Source organism: Corapipo altera, unplaced genomic scaffold, assembly GCF_003945725.1.
Source record: "Corapipo altera isolate COAL_440 unplaced genomic scaffold, ASM394572v1 61305, whole genome shotgun sequence".
NCBI lineage: Eukaryota > Metazoa > Chordata > Aves > Passeriformes > Pipridae > Corapipo > Corapipo altera.
Genome location: NW_020884909.1, coordinates 8,084,184 through 8,101,641, shown reverse-complemented (window position 1 = coordinate 8,101,641; position 17,458 = coordinate 8,084,184). Strand labels below are relative to the sequence as shown.

General features: G+C 49.5%; 1 protein-coding gene across 4 annotated transcripts in view; it reads right to left on the bottom strand.

Moving 5' to 3' along the window:
- PAX5 (paired box 5) overlaps positions 1 to 17,150 on the bottom strand; it is a 128,272-nt gene extending 111,122 nt beyond the window's left edge. For all 4 annotated transcript variants that reach the window (XM_027653176.1, XM_027653177.1, XM_027653179.1 and 1 more), the window contains exons 1-5: positions 16,995 to 17,150; positions 12,868 to 13,033; positions 8,308 to 8,505; positions 4,292 to 4,356; positions 2,195 to 2,323 (exon numbers count right to left, since the gene is read on the bottom strand). In XM_027653176.1, coding sequence (XP_027508977.1) covers positions 2,195 to 2,323; positions 4,292 to 4,356; positions 8,308 to 8,505; positions 12,868 to 13,033; positions 16,995 to 17,037 — 601 coding nt within the window. In that variant the 5' untranslated portion in view covers positions 17,038 to 17,150. The remainder of the gene's footprint in view (positions 1 to 2,194; positions 2,324 to 4,291; positions 4,357 to 8,307; positions 8,506 to 12,867; positions 13,034 to 16,994) is intronic.
- Between the last annotated feature and the right edge of the window lie 308 nt (positions 17,151 to 17,458).

Here is a 17,458-nt window from a genome sequence, read left to right as displayed (position 1 = left end):
ACTTCAGAAAGCTTTGACTTCTGAACAGAGGATGCTCAGCACTTCCCAAAATATGTACCCTGTCAGGTGTCATTATGAGACCACCACTCCCTACTGTGGCCAGTGCAGTGTAACCTGTCCCTGCGTGTCCACTGGCTGTGGGCACTGGATGGAGCATTCAGATTGTTCTGACTCAGAGTCTTGCTGTCCTAAAACAGACCCCATTGAGGGCAGGCACCGCAGCACAATGACTCCACATACCCCTATCATCCATCTGCACCTCCACAGGCCTTCCCTGAGCCATGGGGCCTGGCAAATGTGCATCCACAACACTCAAGGAGGCAATCTGCAGGCAGAACAGCAAGGCTGGTGCCCAGCATCCTCTACTGCTGGAGGTTACAGTGTGTCTCTGCCTTTTTACAGAACAGCCTGCTCTTCGTGTCAGTCTCCAGTAGTATGTCCTTTAACCACAAGTGAAAGCAACCGATCCCCCACGAAGACACATCTGCTCCAAGTCCATATTACAACAGGGAAAAAAATTACACCTTCAGCTATATAAACCAATAAAGACTGTCTGATTTGGCTTGCCCCTGTTGTTTCCCAGCAAGCTTCCCACTGGGTTAAAGACTTGTGACATCTGCTAAAAAATTGTCAAGAGTAAGGAGAACAAAACTGGGTAATGAATCACACCAAGTGTTCAATGCAGCTGGAAGCTGGAGGGGCAAGTCCACCCACCTCACCCCCAGGCCAAGGGTAGCCAGAACAGCCAGACGAGCGCTGCACAGCAGGTGACTCCAGTAAACGTGCACAGGGAGACAGAGCAGCAGGCATGCACCTTCCAACAGCTATCAGAAACGGCACATCACAGCAAAGGACATGATATGAGGCGTTTGCTGCTGAGGGAGCCTCTTCAAAGTCACGAAATTGTAAAGTTAACTCTGCCCCCTTGTGCATCTACATCATGATACAGGCCATAATTAGGTGACATGCTTCTCCTCTTTGTGTCAGAGGCATATATAGCAGATACAACCCAGCTCCCTGTCACCTGCAGCACAGAGCTTTGGGACACCTCCATGGGCACCTCACACACACTCGGACCCATCCAGAGGGACCTTGTGCTAAGCAGGATGGGGAGGGGTTATGGATGCTCCTGGGGATCCTCCCAACAGACAAAGACGTTGGAGTACTTGACTATGCCTCTTCAAATCTGCAGCCCTGAGCCTATTATAAAAGCAGCTTAAACAGCCTGCTGAGGACAACATTACTGTCCAGCTTAGGAGCTCGAAAACCATGACTCATCCTGCCAGACTGATGGAGGTTGCTTAGATATCACATGCTCACTTCCAGATGTGAACTGGCAAAAGCTGGGGAGGTTCTCAGCCCTGTTTCTGGGAATTGCTTTTGCTTTTCAAGGAAGAACTTCATTCTTTTCTCTGCTGTTAAACCAGAGTCTTCTCACAGGCACCCAAAAACTGGCAGCTCAGGAGAGTGCTGTGACACAGAAGCCATGTGGTCTCAACACAGACAGCCTCTCTCCTGACCTAGCTGATAAAATACAAAATTTCCACCCTACCTCCTTTAATGCATATATTTAACTAAGCACTTGTGGCCCGGATTTGGAAAAAAGTATCAGATGTACAATCACAGAGTTGAGAAACAACAGCATATTCAGCAAGTCCCTGAGCACAGGGACATTTGTACTCCCACCATCAGACCAGTTCTCACATAGCTGACATTGATCCCATCAACCTCTCGCAGTTTTCCCCCCTGGTGAGAAGGACCTTAGAGAAACATCATGGCAGACAGCTCCACACTTTATTTTCTGTCTCTTTGTGGCTATTTCCTCTTTCAGATGTCCACAGAGTCAACACAATAGTGACTCTTCCCCTGTTCCCTGGCAGGAGGGAAATATTCCACAGCTAGGACAAGGGTCTGGTTCAAAACTGACGCACTCACTGCCAAAGCTTTCTGACACACTCAGACAAGACCCTCCTCAAAGAGGTCCTGCTCCTGGCCACTGGCTCACTTCAAAGGTCCCTGACGTGGCTGTGACCTTGGCATAGTCCTGCTGAAAGAAAACCAAACCGCACCACAGCCAACAGCAAGAGATGTCCACAGCTCCATCACCTCACACACACAGAGTACCCACTCCAGCCCCACCCCACCCTTTTGGCCACACATCCATGCACACCCCCAATAAAGCAGCTCCTGCTACCTTCGTCCCGCTTGCGCTTGTTGTTCTCAGTGCTGGGGGAGGCGATTCCCAGAATCCCACTGATGGAGTAGGATGAGCCAGCAGAGTCAGTGGTGACAGAGGACACCTGGGTGACAGATCCTGTGGAGGCTGCAAGGCAAGGACAGGCAGTCAGTCACAGGACAACACGGGCACTAATCTACCCAAAAGCCACTGGCCCCCATGGCATGATGGAAGTGGGCTGAGGCTCTGCCAGCCACCATGGCTCCTCCAGCTCAGGATGGACACTCATCCAGACTAACTACACCCAGTCCAACCCAGCAGCATGCCACAGCAGCCCAGTGCAGCAGTGGGAGCAGAGGCCCAGTCAGCCCTCGCCCCTATCACAAGGGGCTGGGTGCATGCACTGTGAGATGGGAGGTGCTTTTGCTTTAGTGGTGAGATATCCCACTCCTCTTGAGGCTTGCTGGGAACACTCATTGCTTGGGGTAGCAGAAGCCACCCAGTGATACAGCAGCCCATGTCACCAGCAAAGGTGGACAGAGCTTTGTGGGAACACAGCCATGAAGAGAGAAAGGAGCTGCCACAAAAAGGGTCCTGGGACAGGAACCTCCTTGGAGTGGAGCAACCCACATTTACTGTGCTAGGTGTAGTTCCTGCATCCTGATGAACCACCTGGCCAATGAAGATCCTGCACAGCTGGGGTTGCCCACGGATGGACAGCTGAATGGCCCTGAGGTTCCCCAAAATATGAATAAAATCCACTTGGCTTTGGTAAAGCCCTCAGGAAAGGGTACTGGTTGTGTCCAGCAAGGGAGGTCACTCATCACAGCCAACATCAGCCTGGAGTTGCCACACCACTCTGCAAACACTGTCCACATGATGCTGTGGGAGTCCAAGGTTGCAAGGAAGAATGCAGAGAAGGGAGCATACCATCAACTCGATCAGTTCATAGACTGAGCCTGCCCTGCCACGTCCTTGCATCCTAAAAGTCACTGTGCAGACCACCAGGACAGGGTGGGGAGATACACTGCAGGACCACATTGAAGACCCCCAGCCACAACTCATACAGAGCACACTAGTGCCGCCTTTATCAACTCCAATCCCTGAGAAACAAGATTTTCCTTCTCTTCCCTGCTCTTGTTTTTCTCAAGAAGAGACAGGCCTTAAGCCACCACAGCGAAATAAGTCATGCTTTTCCTACGTGAGATTGTTTTGCCATTTCCTAGAGAGAAAGGCTGATGACATGGGATCTGCAGTGTGACTTTCTGACAAGCCCAAAGAGCGAAAGCAACTCTGTAACTTCTCGCTCCGTCTCAGCACATCCTTGCCAAGCATGTGGTACCAAGCATTTCACCAAATCACAGGTAACAGCACAAAGGCAGAGAGGAGCTAGGGCCCCCACCCCATCTCCTGTTGGGCAAGGGCTGACCTGTGCCACGATGGGTTTCGTGGAACAAGTACAGAAAGAAAGCATCCCTGAGGCCTAACGGAGCCCCTCCATCCCCACCACATCGCAGCACAGCAGCATCTACCCCCCACAGAAAGACACTATCAGCCAGGGTTGAGGGTGCCTCACCAGCCTGGGTGTCTCCCTGTGCCGGCATCACCTGCCTAAAGGTACAGCACCACCGCTCTGCAGTTGAATTAAAAGTTTCAGAAAGTTTTGCTACTTCTTCACTCAAGACTGCAACTGCACAAAGAATTATGGAAGGGATAGTTGATAGATGAAAAAAACACATTCAAAACTACTTACTGACTAATGATGCAGAAAATGTTATGAATAAGTATCCCTTTCTTGATTTATTACTTTAATTATCTGACATTCTATAGACCCCCATTAGTGGGGGTTTTTTGGTTTAGATTTCAATTTTCTGTCTCATGGTGAAAGCTATTTATCATAATAATCAGTAAAATTCAAAACCTTTTAGCAGTATTTATAAAATTCATTTACTATGTTCAGCCCTTGGAGAATGACAAAGAAGGCACATTAGCACGTGTGCTGAAGTGTTTTATGCAGAATTATCTGTCCATAAGAATGATTAAAAGTTCTCTAGAATATTTGTAAGCCATTATGTGTTTTTTTTAATATATTTTTTTAAAAAAAGTTTTCCTTACCTATGCTGTGACTGGAGGCTGGTACCTGCTGATTGGGTGGCTGCTGCACCTTCGTCCGTATGATCCTGTGAGCAGTGGAAAAGAAACAACCACTTAGCATTAAGCACACAATTGTAGGGGGCATCAGACACCATTTTTTCAGTGCAGAACAGCTATATCAATACAAAAATTCCCTTTATGTGTATGCTTCCCTTGTCATTCACGGAAATATCAAAGTCTGGTGAATGGATCCAGGACTACATTTGTGCCCCCAGCCCCTCCCATTAGGGACATCGGGGTGACATTTCACAGAATCACAAAATTATTCAGGTTGGAAGGGACCTAATGGGTCGTCTAGTCCGATCTCCCTGCTCAAGTAGGGTCATCCCAGAGCACATTACACAGGATTGCATTCAGATGGTTCTCTGGATGCTTCAGAGTTTGATGCTTTGGTGTCTCTGAGGACCCAGTCCTCACTGCCCAGGAAAGTGAGGACCATCACTATCTGGGCGACCGTCAGGCCAGCACCTCCTCCCCAGGAAGCTGGACCCCTCTGAGCCCAGAGGTCCCAGCAGGCTGTGGTTTGCATTCTTGGGTGATGGGACACTTTTGCAAGGCTGTCCCTAGACTGCCCCAGCTATGGCACTCACACACCTTAGAAAAGGAGCTGCTTAGCCAAATTATTATTAAAAAAAAAAAAAAAGAAAGAAATGTGGGAACTAGTGTCAGTCTTAAAACCTGAATGCCCACATTGTCATCACTGGGGACACCAGTCTCTGGTCTGATTTGTATTTGCACCAATCAGGAAAAATTCAGAGATACAGAAAAAGCAGCAGGCATGTATGGTGGTGCAGGACAAAGGGCACCAGCTACAAAGAGAGATGCTGGGGAGATGCTACACACGGTGCTCACCTGCCCATGTGCTATGGAAAAAGAAAAGACAGGGTCAGAAACACTTCCAGAGATCACACAGCTCTGCCTCTGACTGCAGCAGAGGTGGAAGGGGCTGGAAGGAGGCATGTCCTTGGCTTACCACACATCCCCCCGCTTCAGGCGCTGCTGGCACAGCAGCAAGGCCACAGTGAGCATTTCTTCCCTCTGTACCGGACAAACTCTCCCCCATTCCTGCCTGCCGTGTATCTGGAAGATGGAGAGAAGGGGGCGGAACGGGCGTGGGGGTCACAGGAACACATAGCAGTTCCTTGCTGGAAAGCCCCACCGTGAGCCAGCACAGGGACCACCACTGGTGACACCCAACCCCATCCCAGAAGAGAGTGTTCTGCCATTCCCTTCCCCTCCCAATCCTCAGAGGAGTCTGATGGAGTCTGGCAGGAGTTTGGTCTGTCCATAAGCCATCTTTTGGCTGCCAGACCCTGGGTGTCAGGTACAGTCAGTTTATTGGTCCCAGGAGCACAACCCTCAGGACAGTCAGCCCAGGACAATGGGCAGGAACAGCTGTGACAGCAGCTTTAGTAGGGGAGCCAAAGCAATGGAGCTTGCACGGGTGAGAGTGGAAACAGTTCCTTGTACAAGCCTGTCCTGGTGAAAGAAGTGTGTCCAGGGCCTTCTGACACATAAACATCTTCATCTCTGGAGCGTTGGAGGGCTGGAGCAGTTTGAAGCAGCTGGACAGCTCTCAGCTTATTTGGGCAAAGCTAATCACAATGATTAATTAAGTCTTAATCACAGAGACTTGCTCCTGCTATGGAAGAGTGGTCTGTTATTAATATTAATGTTATTAATTAATAACAGTAATTATTATTTACTCTTATACAGGGTTAGCAGCTAAACTCATCTGGTAAAAGGCTCCCTTGGCAGCGGGGATGTGCTGGGAATAGCCCGTTCCTATAGCCCCGATGTTTCACAGGAACACCGTCAGCACCCTAGGAGGGAACAGCACAGCTCCAGGGAAACCCCCTGCACCACTGAGATAGGGACAGGGGACAGCACAGTGGCCCTGTCCTCCTCTGTGCAGAAATGCCAGGTGTAGGAGGACAGGAACCATGCTGCAAGATCTGAGTGGGCTCAAGTGTGCAATGACCAGGCAGCCCCTGATTTGCACCTCAGTGGAGAGCAAGAGCATCATGGGCACAGGGCTGCATCCTTCCCACTCCAGCAAAGCCTCAAAATATATACTCAATATTAAATATGAGCATAAAGATCACAGACTACTGGAACTGGAAGGATTTAGCATTTAAGCCAAGTGTTTTGATGTGAATTCAAAGTTCTTTGTCACATGGCTGTTCAGACTGGGTTTTCAGGATGAGGTCCTAGGCCAGCAAAAACTATTCTCCAGCTATACCAACTGATTCAAACAGATTTCATGTATTTCTTAAAAGGGATTTCAAACCTTTGAGAAAAGAAAAAGATTTTAGCAGATGAGAAAGAATTGGATTTGCAGCAAAAAAACTTGGTGGTAGATCATCACATGGGTTTCTGATACAAAGGCAGTGGGGTTGTGGGCATTCATGAGTATGGAAACACACAAGAACACAGCAAGAGAAACATGGAAACTGCCTCAAAACCTGACTAGAAGCTACTTAAATGTCCCTTTTTCCTAAAGATGTGAGTGCCCTTTTTGTAGTTTTTTGGACGATGTTTGAAGTTCTCCTATACAAACATTGGACTGCTTACAGCACCCACACTTCTCACACGACCCCATCTGACGTTAATGGAAACAGAACTTTCCTGAATTATTTGATATTTTCTTTTGTTTTTCCTCGTATCTGTATTATTTTTCAAACTCTCTTTAAAACTGAAGACACCATGTCCATATTTACTACATGCTGCTCTAGAGTCTCAGCAAGTCAGGGGTTCCCAGGCAACAGCAAGAGCCATGCGTGAACTGATCCACTTTCTTCCCTTAGATACACGAACATGTGACTCGATGTTCAGTCCATCAAGGCAGAGACTGCACTTTCTGCTAACGCTGGGGAAACCACTCCGGCTACTCAAGCGGCAACTCCATGAATGCAAATCAGGTTGTGATAGCCAATAAAAGAATATTGCATCAATTTATTTCATGTCCGTGGACACAAATGAGACACTTTATAGCAAGCTGCATTTGAAGGATTTGCATGCAGTTGAACAAGTGAAAATCATCTCACCAGAGTAGTGAGGTGGAAGCCTGGTGCAGAGTGAAAACGAAAGAACTCTGCTTGCTGTGGGTGTGTTTGAGGCTGCCTAAGCACTCTGCCATCCAAGTATTCATCCTTTACTGTTGCTCTGGCAGGGCTGGAGCCATCATGAAGTATTTCACTGGGTTTTCCTAGCACCAGCCTTATACATCACTCAACTCGGGAGGAAGTGGTAAGCATAGAAGGTGTAACAGAGAAGGCCAGTAGGTTGGAGCCCCTCCAGACCCCCCTGCAGGCCCAGCCCTGACTGGTAAGGTTGTAGCAAAACTCCCAAAAACAGGGCTGAGGCTTCAAATGAGATTACCTTGCATTTTTACAAAAGCAATTCAAAGACACTTAAGTGCGTCCATGAAACAAGCAGATGGCTGAGGTCCTTGGACATCATTAACCAGACTCTCCTGGTGATAGTCATGCTGAGCATAGGCCTAGGCCAACGTCACCAACACAAAACAGGTGTCAGGGGACAGAATGGCACCCATGCCTTGAGCTCCCCTGTTTCCCAGATGACTGCCACCCTACTCAATGGCCATCTCAGCTTCCCTTCTGGGCAAAGCATGTCCCACTGAACCCCCACCACACTAAGCAGAACCGGGGCTTCATTCAAAGCAAACACACAGGGTCGTTCCCAGCAAGGTTCCCCCATTCACAAACTCGGGAAAGAACGGGAAAGAAGCAAAAGTTGGTAGCAGAATCTGCCCACTCCTAGAAAACGCTCATCATCCGTGACGCTTCAGCCACCAAAGCGAGCCCACAGCTGCTCCCCAGCCCCAAACACCTCAGGGAAACACGTGAAGCTGCTTTTCTTGCAAACAGCCCCAAACACCCAGTCATACTAAAAGACAAGGATGCAAAGACAGTGCTTCCATGGAGCATCCACCCCAGAACCAGACCAAGCTTTACCTGTTAATGGAACTGACACTAGGCACGGTGTCATTGTCACACACTCGCTCAGCAAGGAGCCTGTCCCTGATCTCCCAGGCAAACATGGTGGGATTTTGGCGTTTGTACTCTGCAATTTTTTCGACAACTTTGGGTGTGGCGACCTTTGGTTTTGATCCTCCAATCACTCCAGGCTTAATACTCCCGGTTTCATAATACCTGGGACAACATCCAAAACAAAGCTTTAGTTATCACACACAGACAGAGAACATGTTCTGAGATTTATAGAGAACATCACTTCAAGGTAACCAAAGCTCAGCAAAACCTGAGATATATCTTCACTTTCACATACACATTTTCTACCTGTGTAGTGCTTTATCACCTAATAGATTAATTTATAGTAATTGGAATTGGGCCTCTGGATACAATATATATTTTTCTGTAATAGAAGACAAAAGAAACAATGCAAGATTAAAGGGCATGCTGAGATCCAAAATTAACTGAAAATGTGTGTTATTAATCAGCAGTACTGGCAATAATAAAAACAAATCACACCAAAGAACACTTTTCGCAGTGGACTCTTCGGTAGCAAATTACTGCTTCTACAGAAATTCTCTGTCATTAATATGTACAGCTTGCTATCATTTTAGAGTAAAATAATGGCTAGGTATTCTATTTTATTTGCACATCTGCAATAAATATGCCAGCATATCTTTTTTCTATTTTATGGTTTGAATATGCATATTAGGGTTTTAATAGTTTATATTTTTAAAATGTATTTTTTTCAGCATTATGTTTTCACTAGTATCAATCACAATTTTTGAGGGAAAGGGAGCTGCCTGCACTCCAGAGGGATCCAGCTCATGCGGGGATTGGTTTCTCTGACCAGTTCTTCCTCAGGTGCAGCACCATCACCCCCACCAGAACTCTGCTGATGCCATGCCCCCAGGAAATGTGGAGAATGGGATCCCTAAACCAAGAGAAATCTAGCAGAATTCTTCACAAATAAAGCACACAAGAGCAACTGCTTTTGGTAGTTTTGCAATAATACACGGCAGCTGAGATTCCTGGGCCAGGTGAGTCTCCCCTTTTAATAAACAAAGTATCGAACACGCTGCTGAGAGCAGAAGTCGCACCTTATCTGATGAGGGCCAGAATGGAGACCAAGAATGAGACCACACTCTTTTCTGCTGTGGTCGGAATGCTCCATGCAGAAGGCTGTTTCCCAGGCCTGCACTTCTTTGTATCTTGTGACCAGATAAAAAATAAGCCCCGTGCCTACCTTCAGCCACCACACCAGCTGCCCCAGTTCTGCACATCCCTTTCATATAGAGCAGACCCCAACTCCGTCAGCGTCTCGACCGGACGCCCACCGAGCTGCACTCTCAGGAGCTCAAACATGACCACTTGCTGCTCTGCACCCGTATTTCTAACTCAGAAGAAACTCCCAAGCGAGAATATAAGACTGCTTATTAATATATTTTCTCTGCAGCTATCTGACATAATCATTACATAAAAAAACCCAAAAATTAATTCCCCCATCTTTCCAGCCTGAACAAAGCACAAACAGTCTGCACAGCCAAAGTCTACCTCACTGAAACACACAGCTGTGTTCATCAAATTTCTGCCAGGCTACCTATCTTCCAGTCTTTCTGTAAGGAGGGCCTAAAAGTCCTTTAAAGGGACCGACAACAAATTGTTCATACATGTTCTCAGATATTCCGGGTGCAGATGTTGACATGGAGCTACCAGTCTCCACGAGCCATTAAAGCAACTCTAAAGCATTGAGTGTCAGAGATGGGTTAACCCTCCTGCTGCCTCTAAAGGCAGCAGGTTTTAGGTCAGAGAGGCAAAATCCAGCACCTTGTGAACTTTCACAAGAACATGACAAAACAATGGCAAATACGGCCCATAAAGCTTATAAAACCTTGCACCCCTTATAAAACCTTGGCTGCTGGCACCTCTCCTGTGAGGAGGATGTAGAAGGCAGCCAGGCAATACCACAAATGCTACCAGACAAAAGTCACAATTTTCTTAGATCCGGTCAGAACAATGGATTTCACAAACATTTCTCAGTGTTTTTCTCCAACAGCACCTGTGGTCAGTGCCCTGCACCACAGGCCAAGCCTGGCAGAGAGAAGCATCCCCAGCAGCACCAGACACTATGGGGCACAAGCCAGCTGATGCTTTCTCACAGCCAATCACCACAGTAGGAAAGCCACAGTAGCGAAGGGCCTTGACATCACAGTGCTGTGGCTGTGGCCAGCTCACCAGGGGACAAAGCCCTGGTGCCCTCTGGGCAGCAAGACCACTCCCAAGCTAACTCTTTAACCCCTGTCCACTCTCACAGCCTCAAGCCATGCCAAAGCACACATGAGCCCATGGGAAGGCTCGACTTGCACAAGAGGTGCAGGATTGGGCCCAGACCCCCTTCCCTGGGCACTGGGGGAACTCACAGTGATGGGCACAGCCCTCACGCTGCACTGCTGCTGACATCCCTCTCCTCTCCACCCTGGTGATGAACCTGGGGGCAACTGCAGGGCCTGCAGTGCATACAGCTCTGTCATCCTTGGCTTCCATCTCTATTTTAAAGGCAAGAATGGCTGCACATCTTTTCATGCACATCAATTCAAGGCCTTTTGCTCAAGGAAAGTTGCCAAAGCAAGTGGAGGGTGGGTACACCCACGGCACCCTCCTCCGAGGGGTGAGAGCTTCATTTGCCCTGCAACTGCTGGTTCCCTGCCTCTGGGTGTTTTTTAAAGCTGCACTGAGGACTGAAAAATTCTAATCATAAAATTCCCGGTGTAAGGATTCCCATTTTTCACACACATGAACACATATGAAAAAAACACACACAACAGAGAGCTGCAATTACAGAGATATTTTACCCACTGTACTTATTAGTTATGAAAATAATGAGCTATGAAATTCCAATTTATTGTTGACAACTTTAATGACAGAGCTCTGGAGCAGAACTCTGAGCTCTACAATGCAAATATATCTAGCAGTAGACCTAAACTGTCAAAACTAAAACTGCCAGACTTTTGCCTGGTGGGTAAATAAATTGGCAGTTTCCAAGCTATATGTTGGTCCTGATGGGAATTGGTGGCAATTCTGCTGCAGTAGTGAGCATCGCCAGCCAGGCAGGGAGCTCGGGCCTCTGCTGGCTGCGGGTGCGGAGCCAATAGTGGGTGAAACAGCCCGTGATGGGCAGGATAAAGCCCATGGAAAGTTTGCCTTTATAAAACAGTCAAGGCATCTGTGTTCTCGAAAGTCCACTGGGAAGAATGCATGTAACTTGCCAGTGAAGACATGTAACTTCGAGGAAGGCATGAGAAAAAAAGCAGGGACACTGAGCACAGGCAGCAATGCTGGCTCCTGCAGCTCTGAGACTGAACAGGGTTGTGGGGGTGCCACTTATCAGTTTGGGCAGGTAGAGGTAAGGCGGTTGTGGAGAAAGTAGTGACAAGAACTCCAAAACCAGGGACCTATGAACTTCACAAATCTGAACGCTTAAATGGCTACCCTGTGGTAAGAAATGCTGTTAATCCACCAGATCCCATGCATGATACTACAAAACAAAAAAGCCTTAAGTCTCTGCAGCTATGCTGTGTCCAGCAAGTTGGTTAGAAATTGGGAAAGAAAAACATAGTTAAAATAAAAATAGTAAAATTCTAAACAATGAAATTAACTGGGAAAGTTTAGCAAACATATCGGGAATTAACTTTTCTAGATGAACAAGGAAAACATACTCTGAAAAAAAAATTTAAATTTCCCTTAATGTATGTTGCCCAACTATGTAGAATACTTGGGGTTAAAAACCATTTTAACATCATAATTTACACTAATTAGGTTTAGATTTGTTAAAAAAAATTTAAAAATTAAAAAAAAAATAAAAAAAGCAAGGATGGTATTTTTTACCAAAATCTATGTGAAATTTTAAAGTGAAACCAGGAAATAAAATTAATTCAGAGTTTAATTTCCTGTGCCATAGTGTTTGGAGCAGCTCTCACCTGAATAGAGGGCTACTTCCAAAATAGATACAATTAAGATGGTTCCTAGTTTCTTATTGTATCCTGTACTTTCATAATCCCGCAGAAGAATGGAAAAAGATGTTTAATTATAAATAGTAGGACATATTGCAGAGTAGCCTGTATGAGTGCACGCAATGTTGATGAAATGTATAACAATAGTATTGTTAAAAGACAGTTGTATTCAGGAAGCAAAACAAGTAACTTCCGTAACTTCTACTTTTTTTTCACATTTTGCTGAAGATGACTGCCAGATTTCCTCTCCTGTTCAGAACAGACAGCTGCAGGACATATGCCATATATACAGCAAATACACACAGCATTCTGCACTTTGCATTAGAATTACATACAAGAAGCTGTGAAACAAGACATAGTGGCTCTTTCTTTCCACATCAGACATATAAACCCACGAGTGATCAGGAAGCCCTTCTCCTCATTGGACTGATCTCCTGATTTCTACAAGTCTCCGTTTGTTTGTAGCCTCCAGTTCAGGACCAACACCGACACTCTTCTCTTGACGACACAGAAGGATTCGCCGTTCCCCCATTACCTGCCAAGTATTTTGCTGACACAGCCATGGCTGACGCGGAGCTGCCGGGAGATGTCACACGGTCGGACCCCTTGGTGGGCGAGCTCCACGATCCTTTGGCGAACGACATCTGGGAGGGGGCGGCCATTCACAAAAACACCCCCCAGCTGATTCACCCCTCCATGTCCTGAAACACACAGGGGAGGGGGAGAAGAGCAGGAGAAGAGCTGTGTGAGAGTTTTAGACGTCTCTGCAGAGCAGAATCCCCAGTCCCAGCGCTCCCCGGCTCTTGGCATCGCCTCCCCAGCATCGGTCCGATTTCCCTGAGCAGAGCAGGAAGGTGGCCGCGCTGCCGCAATGCCACTCGCTGAAGGCACACCGGGGCCCCTCGGGGAAGATGGCCACGGGGAATCACGCAGCCGTGCCCGGTACCCCAGGTTAACCCCAACCCTCCTCCCAAAACCTCCTTCACCCAATCACGAACTCCAGGGCAGGCTTGGTGCTGCCCCGTGAAGCGGAGGCTGGTCAGAGCCTCTGGCTGGGAAGCCAGTGGAAAATAAGGCTGCGTGATCACTCAGCCCACACAGTGCCTCTGTCTGAACACAGAAGGAGATACCTGAAATGAAACATGCTGTGGTTTTGGTTTTGTTTTGTTTTTACAGATGCCTTGAATTAATCAAGGGAGAAAATTAAAAAAAAGAAGAGGAAAATAAAAAGAGCATGATTCTGCTCCTAAAATTTGCGGCAGCAAATCCCACAAATAAAGCATGAACACTTGGGCAAGCTCAGTATATTATTCCTATTTGAACAGATTTGCACTGTTCACCTTTAGCAAGGTGAATCATATATATGGTGGGAAACGGGATCCTCTTGGAGGAATAGCAATGAAACTGTGTAAACCCCATGAACACATAATAATCCCATGTACCAGAAGGTAGTATAATTAACCCTGGTGTTGTTATTCATCCAAACTACTTATATCACAGAGGAGTGGAGAAGATGAAAACAAGCCACAGGGGCAGTACAGATGCCAATTCTTGAAAAAAAAATAATACAGAAAATCTCTCTATTTGCACAGGGCTTGAACTGTATTGAATAAGCTGACAAGCCAAATGCCTCAGTGTTAAAAAAAAATAGATTATAGAGAGCTATTTTTATTTAAATCTGGTCATTTCACTATTGATTAACTGCTGTCAAACTTTGCAAACACCTTCTAAAACTGTCAGGACACATAATGAACCCACATGAAAAATGTGATGTAAAGCCCTGTGGCGAGCAGACAAGCGCCTGCTCTGCCTTCTCCGGTGCGAGAGGCAGACTGTGCCCGCGGCTCAGCCAGCCGCAGGCTCGTGCTTCCCTTCCGAGCGCCGGGAGTCCGGAGCGGAGTCCAGGGACGGGACTCCTGCCCAGGGAGCTGCCGCGGCGCCCGGGACGCCGGGGCTGGGGTAAGGGACAACTCGGTGGCGGAGGCGAACGGGAGCTGCCCCACAAGGCTGCGGCGAACGAGACCTCGGGCTCCTCACCTCTTCTCAGGGCTTTAAGTTCGGGGAATTATAGTGTGAGCTGGAAGGTCCTGTGGTGGTGTTCACGCAAGGGGAGAGGAAAGAAGGGGAGAACAGGACAGAAGAAAAGAAAAAGGAAAGAGAAGGGAAAGGGAAAAGAGAAGGGAAAGGGAAAAGAAAAGGGAAAGGGAAGAGGATGGAAAGAAACGGGAAAGGGAAAAGAAGAGAGAAAAAGGATGGAATGGGAAAAGAAATGGAGAAAAAGAAAGGAAGGAAGGAAGAAGGGAAGGAAGGAAAAGGAAGGAAGGAAGGGAGGGAGGGAGAAAGAACGTGAAGAAAAGAGTAGGGAAGGCATCATTAAGACATGCGTTTCCTCAGGGAAGTGGCCGACTCTGCTCCCGGAGCCCGTCCCAGCCCCCGGAGGCCGGCAGGGCTCGGACCTGCCCAGGCCTGGAGGTTAGGCCCTCCAGGGGCCGGGAACAAAGGCTCGGGCAGCCGCCGTCCCTTTCCCCAAACCTGCCACAGCCCCGGGAGCGGCACCGGCTCTCGCCCGCCGGGGCGTCTCTGCCGCGGCCGCGCTGCCGGGTGACTGCGGGTCGGGGGCCCCGTCGGGCCGTGGGCTGCTGGAGCCCGGGGAGCATCGAGCTCCGTCTGCGGCCCGGTGCGGGAATGAGGTAACCGCCCCACTGCCGTGCCCCTCTCCGCAGTCCGGGGCCTCCACAGGGAGCGGGGACGGGGAGAGACTCGTATGCTCTTTCGGGCGGGGGCAACACCGACAAGCGGCCCGCGGGCCGAGCCCGGAGCCGCGGTGCAGCCGAGACGGGCGGGGGCCCAGACGAGCCGAGGTGCGCCCGTTCCTGGGGAGCCACCGGCGGGGATCCAGGCCACCTCGGCTATCCCCTGCCCGCCTCGGCGCCCCCGGGGCCCTGGACGGCGGCGGCCAAGGGCTCTGCCCATGCGGGACTAGGAAGCCGCGGAGACTGTGTCGGGACAGAAGGGCCCGAGGTGCCGCTCGGGACCCCCCAACCCCGTCCGCCGTTTCCCCGGGTCGAGCCGCCGCCCCGCTCCCCCGGTGGATAGCTGCCCCCGCTGACCCCCGGCTCCCCTTTTCACGGCGGTCCCGACCCCGACGTCTATCCACCCTTCCGCTCTGAGGAGACGTGGGTCCGGAGATCTTTTGGCAGAGAATGACCCCGGTGACTCCCCAGCCGCGGCCGAGGCCGGAGCGAAGACACCGGCATTTTGGTTTTATTCCTTCTGTTTGCCCCGAGATTCCTGCGGAAGACATCGATTTTCCACGGCCGCGAATGACGGAGGGCGCCGGTGAAACCCGCCGCAGCTGCACCCGCCTGGGGTGTCTGGCCCGACGCGTGGAGCTCGTCCTCGGTGGGCTGCGGGTCCGCTTGCCACCCGTGGCAAGGGGTGCTCTGGCGGAAGAGGGCTCCGCGCCACCCCTCGCACCGCGCACCGCGGCCTTTCCGACCTTAAAGTTCGCCTTAAAATAAACGTGATTTTGTTCAGTGGCGGGAGAGAATTTAAACGCGGGTATCGAAAGCCGCGTTTCTGCGGGAGGGACAGTCCGCTTTCACGCGGACGGCAGAGCCCGTCACCGGCCGCCGTCCCCGCTCTGGACAACCCCAGAAAGCGAGCGATGGGGAGAGGGATTGGAAGTGAGTAAATGAACAGGGAGCGCAGGGAGTATGAGGGAGGGAGGTTAATCTCTAACCCCGGCGCTCCGTGGTTTATTTTGCAAACAAATTTCTTTGAGCCGAAGGGCTGTGGTGCACCGGGAAATGAGATTAGTTCTACCTTAAATTTCCTCGCAATCTCTCGCCGTAATACAGCGTTTAACTCACCGTGAGAGAAGACGTCATTTCACATAACACTGTGCTAATGGATAAGTCTTCCCCGACCTCTCAAGCACAACAAATCTCGGGCGAACCCACAGTGCACGACCCGTTAACTTCACCGGCCGCCCGCTCCGCCGCCAGGCTGCCCGGTGCCGTGCTCACAGAACCGCGATCACGACGCCGTTCTCCAGGGTTTAGAAAGAAAAAAAAAAAAATCTTCCCTACAGCCCGGCTCCTCGCTCTTCGCATTGGCTCGGTTTGGTTGGTTTCGGGGGGTTTTGTTTTGTTTTTTGGAGGGGGGGTTTGTTTGCTTGTTTGCTTTGCTTTTTGGGTGGTGGATTTTTTTGTTTTGGTTTTTTTTTGTTTGTTTGTGGGAGTTTTTTTGCTTTGTTTCCAATTAACGAATTTCAAAATTTTGAAAAAGAGAAAGGAGATCAACTTTTCCGTTCGCCGGGAATACTGCGCGGCTGTCTTCCCGAAGATTTGATTTAGGGGGGAAAATAAACACATGCACATATATATAACATCTATGTACTCATCTATGCACACAGGCACACGTTCATATGTATCGATGGCTGTACACACGTTGGTAGTCATGTCTGTATATCCATATGTACAGATACACACACGAAAGAGCATCAGCTCTTTCTCTACGGTAAAATAACCCCCGGGCCAGCCCGTTCCCGCAGCACATTGGCCTTCCCGGGGGGACACGTCGGCGGCCGGCCCGGCGGGGCCCGCGGAGGGAGCCGGTCGCGCGCGGCCGCTCAGACAAGTTGAAGAAACAGCCACTTACTGTGCATTGCTGCGAACGGGTCGTGCTTACAGTGTATTTCCATCGGAGCGGTCCGGGGCCGGGCGGCCTCGGCGAGCTGATCTCGATTCGCCAGCAGTGCTCGGGTTTCGGGTTGGGGGAAGGAGCCCACGAAAAAGCCCGGAGATCGACCAGAAAGTGGGGGGAACAAACAAACAAACAAACAAAAAACCAACCAAACAAAAAACACCAAAAAACCAAACCAGTACCAAAAAAAAAAAAAAAAGGTGGAAAAAAAATTGAACAAAAACCGAAAAAAAAAAGCGGAGAGTCCCGCCTCGAGCGGGGTCGCGGTATCCGAGAGCGCTGTCCAAGCGCGACTCCTGCGCCGCTTGCAGACACCGGAGGCCCCGTCGGGGTGGCGCGGAGCGGCCGCCCCGGGATGCGCTCCTGCCCCCGGCCTCTTCCCGGGCGGCCGCCGATCCTCGGCACCCGCCGCCCGGCTC